Genomic DNA, 12,081 nt, shown 5'->3' with positions numbered 1-12,081 from the left:
GCCGGCTGGCCTGGGCTCGTGGCCCCAGCAGGCTGGGAGATCACTGGTGACCCTGTGTTGCAGTTCTCCAAGGAGAGGCACGTCATGGACAGGACCCAGGAGAGGCTGAAGAAGGAGCTGGAAGAGGAGCTGCTGCTGAGCAGCGAGGACTTGCGCAGCCATGCCTGGTACCACGGCTGCATCCCCCGACAGGTACCCGCCCCCGCGCAGGGTCACACGCCCAAGGCTACCAGGCGCAAGCCCCGGTTCAGCCAGAGCGCACTACTACAGGGTGGCCTGTGGTGACTTAACGTAGGCGCGTCTCTAAGGAGACCTTGAGAAGAGCTAAGGTCAGGAATCCAAAGTACGTTTCCCCGTGGCCGGTGAGTGGATGAAGGGAGAGCAGCTGTTCTGTGGTTCTGTAAACAAGGCGCAGGCAGGAGGCAGCCGCGCAGGGTGATACCTGGGGAATATCAGGCTGGGCTGTGGTTCAGATAATTGAACTCTTGGCCGACTGCCTGCAGCCTCATACCCTGTGGAGCCTGCTTCCTTCTCAAGGCAGTGGTTTAATTTCAGGTGAAGAGGGGGTATCATCAGGGCGGGTGACCCAGAGCGACAAGGCCGCCTATGCCCTAGTGGGGCTGGCACTTATCCACTCTCCATCCCTCCCCTCCCCGGCCCCTGGCCCGGGGGGGTGGGAAAGAAGAGGAATCATACCAGCGACCACAGTCTCATGGCCAGCATGTACTTTGTGTGATAGTCCTTTGGGCCATAGCCATGAATGATGTTTTTGTATTTAATAGTATAGAAACTGAAAAATAGAATAAGTGCGGAATTGAGGTATAGAGTTTCTCTTGGGTTTTTACTGTAACCTGATCTGACCAGTCACGCAGGACAACATGACAGGAAAGGGGTGGCTGAGGGTGAGGGAAGGGCATCGTGTTGTGGATGTTTTTTTTAACGTAGCAGCTTTCTCAGCACCATCAAAGAAATAATCCTGATTCTAACTTTGTTTTTTTTTTTCCTTCTTTTAGTGTAAAATCGATTGTAGAAAATAGAGTAAAAAGAAGAAAATTAAACTCTTACCTGTAATTCTCCCTTCTGGAGATAACCACTATGAACATTTCGATATAAATCCTGCCAGACTTTTCCAAATCAAGTATGAGCTCATGCTGCATATAACTTTGCAGCCCACTTTCTTCCCTTAATGATATTTCCTGGGAATTTTCTCCTGCTCTGAAATGTTCTCCAACACCAGTCTCCATTGTCTGTGTCCACTGTATGCTTTCTGCATTCTGTATTGGGCACTCTCCCCAACATCCTTGAAGATAACTACTATGTTCATGACTATGATTATTTCCTCAGGCTCAATTCCAAGAAATGGAATTTCTGTGTGAAAACATTTTTAAGGCTAAGATGCAATTTTAAGGTAACCATGGTAACATACTATTCTAAGCTAGCTGATCAAATGTTGGCATGTCCTAGAAAACTTATCAAAGTTTATAAATCTGATGTCTGTCACCACCATCATTCTCCTTATCGTGATCATAAAATTTGTTTCCCGTTTGCCATGAGTGTAAATGTTCAGCTATACATCACTCCCGATTGTATAACTAAAGACTGTGACAATAATAACGATAGTTATAGCCAACACTCTAGTCCTTTAAACCTTTATAGCTATCCTGTAGGTGATATTATCCCCGTTTTACAGATGATGTAAACTGAGTGTAACTTGTCCATGTAACTTGTCACCCAGACGAGCCGGAATGCAAACCCAGGCAGGTTAGTTACAGGAACAACCATACTACAACACAGTATAAATTCTCCTTTTATTATAAACATCAGCGTCATTATAGCTAGTGATTTTTTTAGCATCTGCTATGTTCCAGGCACTGTACTAGTGCTTTGCATATAGTATGTATGCAGGTACATAATCTTCCCAATAACATTGTGAGATGAGAGACCTGGCCCTCTTTGTTCCAGGCCCTCCAGAGTAATCGGTGTGCCCAGAACCACACTCAAGGGTCGATTCCACAGTGCCTGGACTCCACCTACATGTGGACCCTCCTCCCCCATCGACCAGGCCTGGAGAGGGGTGTCTTAGGAGAGGGCTCTGAGGGTGACTCGTAGATGACAACAAACACCCTCCTCCAATTGTTGGGGGAAGGGGGAGAATCAGACCCACCAGACACAAATTTTCTTATGTATTTTCCATCACTTCATATCCTTCAGGTCTGCATAAATATCATCTTCTCGTGATACCCTCCTAACCACAGTATTTAAGAGGACAGCCCTCATCCTGATTTACTTCTTCCTTAACTTGACAACATCTGACATACCGTACCTGTTGCTTGTTTGTCCTCACTAAAATAGAAGCTGTCCACTAAAAACAGAAGCTCTGAGGCAGCAGGGACTCTCGTCGGCTTCATTCACTGCTGTAAACGCAGTGCCTACAGTAGTACTTGGCACATAGTAGGTGATCAGCAAATAGCTCTTAAATGAATTAGTGGGTCTTCTAAGAATTTGGCATTTGACAAAGAGCCGACTGAGGAAGAAGAGACATAATAGCATTGTCCTCTGTTGGCCCAAAGAAGTGGGGAGCAGCGCAGCTAAGCTTGCCTTGCCTACTCCTCACGCACCGTTTTGTCCCAAAGGTGTCAGAAAACCTCGTGCAGCGAGACGGTGACTTCCTGGTTCGTGATTCTCTGTCCAGCCCCGGAAACTTTGTCCTGACCTGCCAGTGGAAGAACCTCCCTCAGCACTTCAAGATCCGCCGGACGGTCCTGCGGCTCAGTGAGGCCTACAGCCGAGTGCAGTACCAGTTTGAGATGGAGAGCTTCGACTCCATCCCCGGCCTGGTGCGCTGCTATGTGGGCAACCGGCGGCCCATCTCCCAGCAGAGCGGAGCCATCATCTTCCAGCCCATCAACAGGACGGTGCCCCTGCGGTGCCTGGAGGAGCAGTACGGCACCTCCCCCGGCCAGGCCCAGGAGGGCAGCCTCGTCGAGGGAAGGCCGGACGTGGCCAAGAGGCTGAGCCTCACCATGGGCAGCCCCCAGGCCCGAGAGCAGAGCTTGCCCAGGGGCAACCTCCTCAGGTGGGTCAGGGCCTCCTGGGTCGGTGTTGGGAGTGTGGGGGACCCTCTGGCTGGGACCAGGCTTAGCTAGGCGGGCGTGCTCCCCCAGGAGCAGAAGAACCATGAACGACGTTAAGAAGAATGTCAAGTGTCATTGGAATAACTGTCACAAGGCAGTGCGTGATTAGTTCCCAATTGAGTTGGTGCCAAAAAATAAATGATGCAGTTGCTGAGGAAGGGGACGGCTGACTGGGAGAGACCTCCCAGCGAAGGAGGTAAGGATTCCGGCTAGTCTGAAGGCTCGGGAAAATGTGGATAGATGCTGCAAAGGGAAGGGTATTCCCAGGGAGGGAGGGGGCTCAGCATGAGCAGAAGAGTAGAGTTAGAAAGGGGGCGAGTGTTGCTTGGAGTGAGGAAACTGGTGGAGCTGGAACACAGGGTGCAGCTGTGCAGGGGGCTGGCAGGGGGAGGTTTAGGGAGGTGACTGACCCCCACCAGATCGAGGAGATCTTAATGCCAGGCTAGGGGATTGGAGGAGCCTCAGAGACTCAATGTGGGGAACGGGATGTCCTAAGAATTGGACGGGACAGCGCTGTGCGAGAGGAGTGAGGAGGGGAGGGCAGGGATAGCAGCTAGTGAGCCGCGGAGGGTCAGGCTGTGCGGGTGGGGTAGGGCGAGGGTCAGGAGACTCAGAACCAGCCTTCCCCAGCCTCTTCTGCATGAGGGGAAGGTGGAGAAGGGCAAGTCAGATACCGCGGGAGGGACCGGAGAGCGTGGACTTCGGAGGAAAAACCAATTGTTCCATCTGAGATGCGACTGTGGGCTTGCTGAGGACCAGTGTCCAGCAACAGTTCTGGGGTTCAGGAGGGAAGTTAGGCCTGAAGGCTTAGATGAAGCCTTGGTCCAAAGGGAAAGGGTGGTTGTCTAGGTCGGAACAGACAAGATTCCTAAGACAGGAGACGTCAAGAGCCCGGGGGCTGCATTCTGACCCTCGGGGGATCTCGGGGAGAAGAGTTCAGAGAAGCGGAGGCCGCGCTGAGGCGCCCCGCTGTCGACTATGAGTGGTGCACCCTGTGTTAATACAGGACCTGTCTCTCATGGAGAGAGGAGGCCTTGTGCCTATTATCTAGCTGTCAGGACAGGAAAGCAGGCAAGAGGCAGGCATGGGAGGGTCCCGGCCCCTCAGTTACACGGGTCCCCTTCTCCGGCTCCCTGGCGTCCAAGCTTGCACAACACATTTTCTTCCACTCACTGGTTTTCTTTCTGGGCCAGGAGGAAATGTCATGAACTGTAATCTCTAGACTGCAAAAATTCAGAAGCAAAATACAGGACTCTGGGTAATACGAATGACGTCTGTGTGCGACTAGGAAGCTCTGGTAGATGTTAGTCAGTGTCTGGCGGTGGACCCTGCCGCCTGCCCTCCAACGCTGGTCCACCCCTGACCTGGTCAACCCTGGACAAGCTACTTACCTGCCTTGGGCCTCCGTGTTTTGGAAAGGTGGGGCTTTTGAGGGTTAAATGGTTTAAGATCTGCAAAGTGCTTCGAACAGTGCCGGCCCATAGAAAGTGCTGGGTGAGCGTTCATAATCCTAGTTATTATTGTCTTCTGGAGAGCAGGAGAATGCAGGACTCAGGGCAGTTGCAGGGAAGGAGGCAAGAGCTGACATTTAGAAACTCTCCTTTTCATGGTAATAAGATCGGAAGTGAGATCCCTTAAAATATTAAAAGGGGGCCTCTCCTGTTTCTTTGGTGGTGGGCGGGGGTTGGCTGCTGAACTGGTGAGCAGGCAGTCAGTGTCGTGAACAGAGCCAGGATGACCCACAGAACCCCTGCCAGGAACGGTGCTGGGGAGGAAGGCCGCCTGGTCAGCCCTCAGCAGCCTGGATTTAAAATACAGATTTTTTTTTTTTTTTTAAAGATAAGAAATAAAAGAAAGGCTGAGAAAGTCACTAAGTCGACGATACAAACCTAACAGAGCCACTCTTCGGATTGCCCTTTGAGAGCAGAGCTCCCTAAGCCTTGTCACCCATTGGCACAGGTTGCAGGCTCAGAGACGCCTAATGGTAGGGGTGGCGTGGGCTCAGCACGGAAGATGCCCCGAAGCCCTGCCCCTCCGCGTCAGCGGCTCCACACCTTCCCTGACGTCGGGCCTGCTGGTTGGCTACCCGCCGCCGGCATAGGCGTGCGCTCTGCCAGGTTGCATTCCGGACCGGTGATGGGGCCCTGGTGTCCGACCGCTGGCGGTGATCACTGCTTAAATATCGCCTCGCTGAAGCTACTGCCTTTTGGAATTTGCCCTCTGCCCTGCTTTATCTCTGAGGGGTTGCTGGAATTTCTCTGTTGCTGGAAGTTTGGGGTGGTTTGTTTTGTTTTATTTCTTTGGTGCTTGCAAAGGTAGGAAAGAACTTGGCGATGTCTGTAACATAAGCTTGTCGGGGACGTTGGAGAGGGGGAGGCCGATTAAAGTTCATTACGACTTGGCTGGTGCAGTGCTTTCTGTCTTAGCAAAAGAGAAATTCTGTTCTTTGGTGCTAATTAGAGAAATTCCCAGTCTGGACTGGCAAGGGACAGAGGAATGCTAGCTGATCTTGTTGTTTCGTTCCACCTTTCCCTGTGCGGCTGTGCTCCGTGCCTCGCAGCCGCTGCTTGGTGACCCCGCCAAGTCCCTTTTCCCAACTCGTCCCGAGGAGGCTGGCTGTGGGATCCTCCTAGATGCGTAGGACAGACTCCTCGGGCAACCCGGCAGGTTATCTGGAGGACGCTGAGATTTGCACTGAAATGGAAACTGCCCCACAGCTTCCTTCCTAACCGTGGCACTGTGAGGCCCGGTGGAGAATGCATGTTAGTTACACAAGTCTTTCCTTCTGGGTCTGTAAGTAATTTTAGGCACCGTTAAAAGTACACATTCCAGTTCATCAGATTTTCCTGAGAGTATCTTGAAACCTTTACCCTGATCTGCTCAACAGGATGGAAAGGCTCAGAGGAGGCAGCCTAGGACCTAACTGGATTGGTCCTGGGGAGACAGGGTCGGAGCCCAGGGCAGAGTCACATACTAATCGCCTCCATCAGTAATTTCCACCCTCCACCAGACATTCCTTTACTCTTAGGCTGTGCGGGAGCACTCTCATTCTGAGCAATCTTTTTTTTTTTTTTTAAACTTTCCATGACGTTGCCTAAAGGTTTTACGATTTAATGACATGTTCCTGCCCCACTTGTCTTTTGCTTCAGAAATAGAGAGAAGAGTGGTAGCCAGCCAGCCTGCCTGGATCACATGCAGGACAGAAGAGCCTTGTCCCTCAAAGCCCACCAGTCGGAAAGTTACCTGCCAATTGGTAGGTCTTTGGGAAATTGGGAGGGAGAGGGTGACAGTGTTTCCCTGACTTCCTTCAGGCTGCTTCCCCTGCCCCATCTGGTCACCTAATTTGGGAATGACAGAAGACTCCATGTCTGCAGGCTGTAGGATGAGGGGTTTGTAGAACTATATCCAGATGCAAATCACTGAGCTGGATGCTTTATGGGCGCTAGCTTTTAAGCCTCATAACAAGCCTTCAAGGTGGGCATGGTTATCGTCTTTGTGGCTGAGAAAACTGAGGCGCAGATATTAAGTGATCTGCCTAGATTCTTCTGTCTAGTAAGTGGTGAAGCCAGCATTTGAACCCAGGTTTCCTGATTCTAAGCCCAGTTGCTAACTGGTGGTCTTCATAACGAATGCACCTCCCCCTTAGTCTCCTCCCTGGGCAGATGGTGAGTGGGTCAGTCCTGGGGCTCCTGGTAGAGACCCCTCTTCCTCTCCATTCTCCTGCCACAACCAGAAGAGTGAGATGGTATGGAATGTGGGGAAATCAAGTAAGCAATTATCTTAATAGGTGACGGGATTGTTTTTCATTATTTTTGTAACTGACCTTCCTTGGGGAACCACAAGTTGATTTTCCTGCTGCCCCTTTGTAAACCGCTTGGATGTGGGTTATCTCAGTGTCTTTTTCTCCCTTCCCCGTGTGTCTCTGTCTCTTTCTTAAAGCTGGCTGGGATCCACCCTGGCTTTGAGAGTGAATCAGGGCCCCCCCCCCGCCGCTTTATGCTATGTGGCTAGAGACTTGTGTTTTTTAGGGCAAGGTTAGATTATTCACTGCCCTCCAAGCTCAATGTAGTTCCCTGTTCTGCCTGTACTAACCTTCTGTGACCATAAAATGACATTGCTGCCCAGCTGTCGGTGGTCGCTGGGATTTAGAATTCCCCCAGAAGTGGGGTGGGGCCATCTTAGCCCTTGACATGCTCTAGACTGCTCTAGATCGGGCCTGCGGTGGTCATACTGACTTATCTTTTGTGGGTGAAAATCAAAATCCTAGGGCCTGAATTGAGGGCCAGGAGCTGTCACTCTAGTTTTGTCCGTTTCATGTTCTTCGCACAGCTGAGCTTTTTCTGACCCTCTCTTATCCTCCACAGGTGGTAAGCTGCCCCCTCAGTCCCCAGGTGTGGGCACAAGACCCTGCCCAAACTCACCGGTTTTTAGGACAGGCAGCGAGCCCACCCTGAGCCCAGCAGTGGTTCGGAGGGTCTCCTCGGACGCTAGGGCAGGGGGGGCGCTGAGGGGCTCAGACAGCCAGCTATGCCCCAAGCCGCCCCCCAAGCCCTGCAAAGCACCCATGCTCAAGGCTCCCCGGTCTCCGTCCACCTGGCTCAACTCGGAGGCCAACTACTGCGAACTGAACCCAGCCTTGGCCACAGGCTGCGATGGGGCAGCACGGCCGCCCTTCTGTGCCCAGGACAGCTACGTGGACCTGCTGACCGCCAAGCAGAACGGCGGGCCGGCTGCCCGGAACTCTGACACCAGCTACTTGATCCTTGATGACGATGATGGGGCAAAGCCTTGGGAGCCGCTGCCGACCCAGAGGGACAAGGGGCAGGAGGACGAGGGTACATTCGTGACACCCCTCCTGGAGACTGCCTCCTCCTTCAAGCCCAACGACCTTGAGTCGAAGCTCCTTCCTCCTGAGAACAAGCCCCTGGAAACCGCGATGCTGAAGCGTGCGAAAGAACTGTTCACCAACAACGACCCCAAGGTCATCGCCCAGCACATGCTGAGCATGGACTGCAAGGTAGGTGCCCGGCGGGTGGGTTTGGTCAGACTTCCGAATGTTTGGAAGGGGGATCTATCTGGGCCTCATTTTGCCTTACCTTGTGACTGCTTTGCTCACAGGAAAACTCAGATGATAACCTGGGTGTGGGGATTTATTTAAGGGGTGGGGACTACAGGCCGGGACAACCCTTGCCCAGGCAGGAAGCTTGTACAATTCACCTGAGACAGAGGGACACAGGCTGCTACCCAGGGCCGTGCCTTCCCTCTCCCACCCCTGCTGTGTCCTTCTCCCAGCTGGCGTAGATTTTCAAGTTCTCCCACAGCCTCAACTCCATCAGAACTGGTGAAGTCAAGTCCAAAGAAGAGTAGATTGTAGATGAAAATGTAGTTTCTGGAGTAGCAGAGCCTTGGTTGTTTTTATTTTCATTGTACATGCTACATATGTACATTATATATTTGTTCTATTGTTACAAAAATGGTCTTTAGGATAAACTTCTTTTTTTTTTTTTTTTTGCGGTACACGGGCCTCCCACTGTTGTGGCCTCTCCCGTTGCGGAGCACAGGCTCCAGACGCGCAGGCTCAGAGGCCATGGCTCACGGGCCCAGCCGCTCTGCGGCATGTGGGATCTTCCCGGACCAGGGCACGAACCCGTGTCCCCTGCATCGGCAGGCGGACTCTCAACCACTACGCCACCAGGGAAGCCCCAGGATAAACATTTTTAAAGTTACTTTCTCAATTCAGAAAAATTATAAAATACAATTATAAGATACAATTTTAGAAAAATTATACAATACAGATTAAGAGAAAAGAAAAAATAAAAGTCACACAAAATCCAGCTTCTTGGTGATTACTATTGTTAACATTTATTCTGCAAATAGGTACATGTAAATAATAATTACATGCATATCTATTTGTTTACCACAGAAATGGCACAGGTCTATATATACCATTCCAAACCCTTTTTGTCTTCCATCGAACAACATGTCATGACTATGTTTCCATGTGACTACATAAATCTGTGTTTACATCATCATCATTTTTGATAGGAAGCATTTCTTTTAGATATGGGTGGCTTTTGTTCATAGCTGGCCCCAAGACAACCTCATCCTTCAGAGAGAAATTTCTAGAAAGTAGGTGTTTAAGGCTGAGGTGTGCTTAGCCCATGCCTCAGTATAAGGAGACAGATCCCTTCATTTGAGCAACAGATAAGGACTTAGAGAGATTTAAAGTCCTTTTTCATTTGTAGCTCAGTGGAGTCAATTAGCTTCAAAGATCAGGGCTTATTGAGGAATTGGGTTTTCCTAAATAAATTTCCTGGGTCATGAATCATGGCAGGAAATCTAATCTCCGAGTACTCCCCCAGTGAGTTCCTCAGTTGATTGAAGCTCACAGGGGCGCAGAGGGCCTCCCAATGTTCCTTAATGAGGAACGTTAAGCAGGTGCTGGCTGCTCTGGGGTGAACAGTCTGGGGGGCTGCCAGGAAAGGGGCTGTGTTGGAAGAACAAGGGCTGTTCCCGTGGTTGGCTGGGTGTCCTTGGGCAGTGCCCCAAGCGGTCAGATAATTTGCCTTGTTAAGACCTTACCTCACTTTAATGTGAGCTAAACCTGTTTGGGCAGGAAGAGGATTTAGGTCTCCTGTTCCAGTAAGTAGCTCTCATCCTGGGCCCTGGATCTGAGAGCAGAACCACACCAGTAGCCCAGGAGCCTGGCGTGAACCTGTCTGGGTTCTCCATGGAGGAAGCTCCTTGTGGGACCATGGGTCCGGGTTTACAGAACAGCCTAATTTCCAGAAGGAAATGAATCCTTCCCTGTTGTGGCCTCAGGCGGGGCTTGGTGGTAGTGTAGGAGGAGGTGAGATGCCTGACCACCCTTTGCAGGAGAGTCTGGAACCTTCCCACTGCCTTGGAAGTCTGTTCTCAACTGAAGGAATGTACAGCCTGCCCTCCTTCTTGTTCTGTTTCTCTGTTTGCATTTTGTCCTCCTGGTGAGGGTCCCACTCCCCTGTCTGCCTTCCGGCACCCCTGGAAGAGGAGCTGGACAGATCCCCCAAGCAGCGAGGCAGAGACCTGAGCAGGAGCCCCCTGACTGACCCCCGTTCCCAGCCCCCAAGGGCAGGCTGTTAAGTCCTCCTTCCTCCCTCCAGCGTCCCCTGCCATTTCCTTATTCTCTTCCTGAACCAGGGCTTTGCCAGGGCTTCAGGGCTTTGCCAACAAATCACGCACAACTAGTGTCTGTAAGAGGGAAACAAAACAAAGGCTGTTGTTACTGACTCTAAATGCAACCAGATGGGGCCACCAGAAGCCGAGAGCAGGCGCTGGGCAGCATCTGGGGCCCAAGTGCTAGTTCCCACCTGTGCACAGAGCCTGGGGTGTCAGGACAGGTGGATGGCCCTGAGCGCCTGGAGGCTGCCTGCCCAGCAGTGTGAGCCCCTCCCTGGGCTGAGCCCCTCCCACCCTGCAAAGGGGCGCTGCCTTGGCCTCACTCACCTGCTGGGCTCTGCAGAAGCTAGAAGGGAGGCCCAGCGGCCAAGGGCCTGGCCTCTGGGGATGAACTGCCTGAGTCTAATGCCACCTCCCCCTGCCTCTCGGTGTCTCTAAAAGGAGAACAATGCCATAGCCCAGGTGGTTGAATACCAAAGCCCTCATACCATGCCTGCCCCAGAGGGAAGCTAAGTAAGTGTTCACGAGTGTTCTGTACTGAGCCTTGGTTGAGCACCAACCGTGGGCCAAGCCAGGCCAGGTCATGGTGGGAGAGGCAGGAGCGACAGTGACACAGAAATTCAGACCACAGCCCAGGTGGGAAATGCTCTGCAGGGAAAAGCACAGGACCTGCAGGGCCTCTGAGGTAGGGTCTTAAACATAGGGGAGGGAGGGAGTCAGAGTGGAGATGTCTGAGATGAGTTTTGAAGGCTGAATAGGAGTTGGCCTGATGAAGAACACAAAAGGCATCTTCCAGGTGGCAGGCAACACACACTTGCGGAGACTCAGAGGTCAAAAGCCGTGGGGGGAGGGGTTGTTTTATGGAGGATTCACCCTGTGTGGGTGGTGAAGGGCACATGGGGTCAGCTGGGGGAGGGCCTGGGGTCTTTCCTTCTTGTTTTTAAGTCTACTTTTGGGCTCGTGCCAGGTTGCTGCCTTCAAAGAACTTTGCAGTTCAGCGAGGGAGACAGGCCCGTAAGAGCACAGTGCAAATCAGAGTCCTCTGCAGAGGATAACAGACACGGATAGTGGAGCCAGGCAATCTCATTTCTATGGAGAAGGTCCCTGGCAGCTGAGAGGAGAGCAGGGCCAGGCCCCTCTCAGGGCTCCCTGGGTCACTGCAGCAACTCCCGAGGCAATGGGATAAGGATCCAGCAGAGTTCTGAGATCCTGCAAAGCTAGGATGGCTGAGATCAGAAGAGCAGAGGTTGGCTAGAATAACTCATCGTGGGGCATTGATGTCACCCTGCACTGCCGGGTCCAGCTCATAGTAAATCCTCTACAAGTGTTCATCCCTCCTCTGCATCTCTGAGCTGCACGGCCCCAGGCTTTTCCAGGAGACCTAATCCAGGCTCTGCACTGTGACCTCACGATGCCCTTGTTCCGTAGCTCAGCCTTGGGGCAAGCAGGTGTCAGCATTTCCTGGTAATACATCAGGAAAGTGACCAGGGGATTGCACGTTTACACTGAAGGAAAACAGACTGGAAAGGAAAACAGCTTCCAGAATAAAACTGAGTCAATGACAAGCCTTTGACTCTGGTTACACAGAGTGCGCATGAATTGGATGTGTTGGGTTTGGAGCCTCTGACAGGACAGGTGTCTAAACAAGCAAGCAAAATGTGTGTGATTGCAGGTGGCCGGGGTGTGCTTCAGGGCTGTCTTGTCATGGTCAAGGTGTAAATCTCTTTCCAGAGATCTGGCCAGAATTCTTCCCCCTTCCACGTGGCCAACGATTCACAACTTGACTTTT

At 51.9% G+C, this 12,081-nt stretch overlaps 1 protein-coding gene across 3 annotated transcripts in view; it reads left to right on the top strand.

The window, feature by feature from the left end:
- Positions 1 to 12,081, top strand: part of BCAR3 (BCAR3 adaptor protein, NSP family member) — a 117,028-nt gene that overhangs the window by 87,398 nt on the left and 17,549 nt on the right. For 2 of the 3 annotated variants that reach the window (XM_027114365.1, XM_027114366.1), the window contains 4 exons: positions 64 to 192; positions 2,634 to 3,076; positions 6,284 to 6,387; positions 7,499 to 8,151. In XM_027114365.1, coding sequence (XP_026970166.1) covers positions 64 to 192; positions 2,634 to 3,076; positions 6,284 to 6,387; positions 7,499 to 8,151 — 1,329 coding nt within the window. Of the gene's footprint in view, positions 1 to 63; positions 193 to 2,633; positions 3,077 to 5,012; positions 5,450 to 6,283; positions 6,388 to 7,498; positions 8,152 to 12,081 lie in introns of those variants that run through there. The other variant, XM_027114367.1, reaches the window with a different exon arrangement.

Source organism: Aethalodelphis obliquidens, unplaced genomic scaffold (assembly GCF_003676395.1).
Source record: "Aethalodelphis obliquidens isolate GAN/ISIS:26980383/991018 unplaced genomic scaffold, ASM367639v1 scaffold13, whole genome shotgun sequence".
Lineage (NCBI taxonomy): Eukaryota > Metazoa > Chordata > Mammalia > Artiodactyla > Delphinidae > Aethalodelphis > Aethalodelphis obliquidens.
The sequence above is the reverse complement of the archived record's forward strand: the minus strand, read 5'-3'. Positions and strand labels throughout refer to the sequence as shown.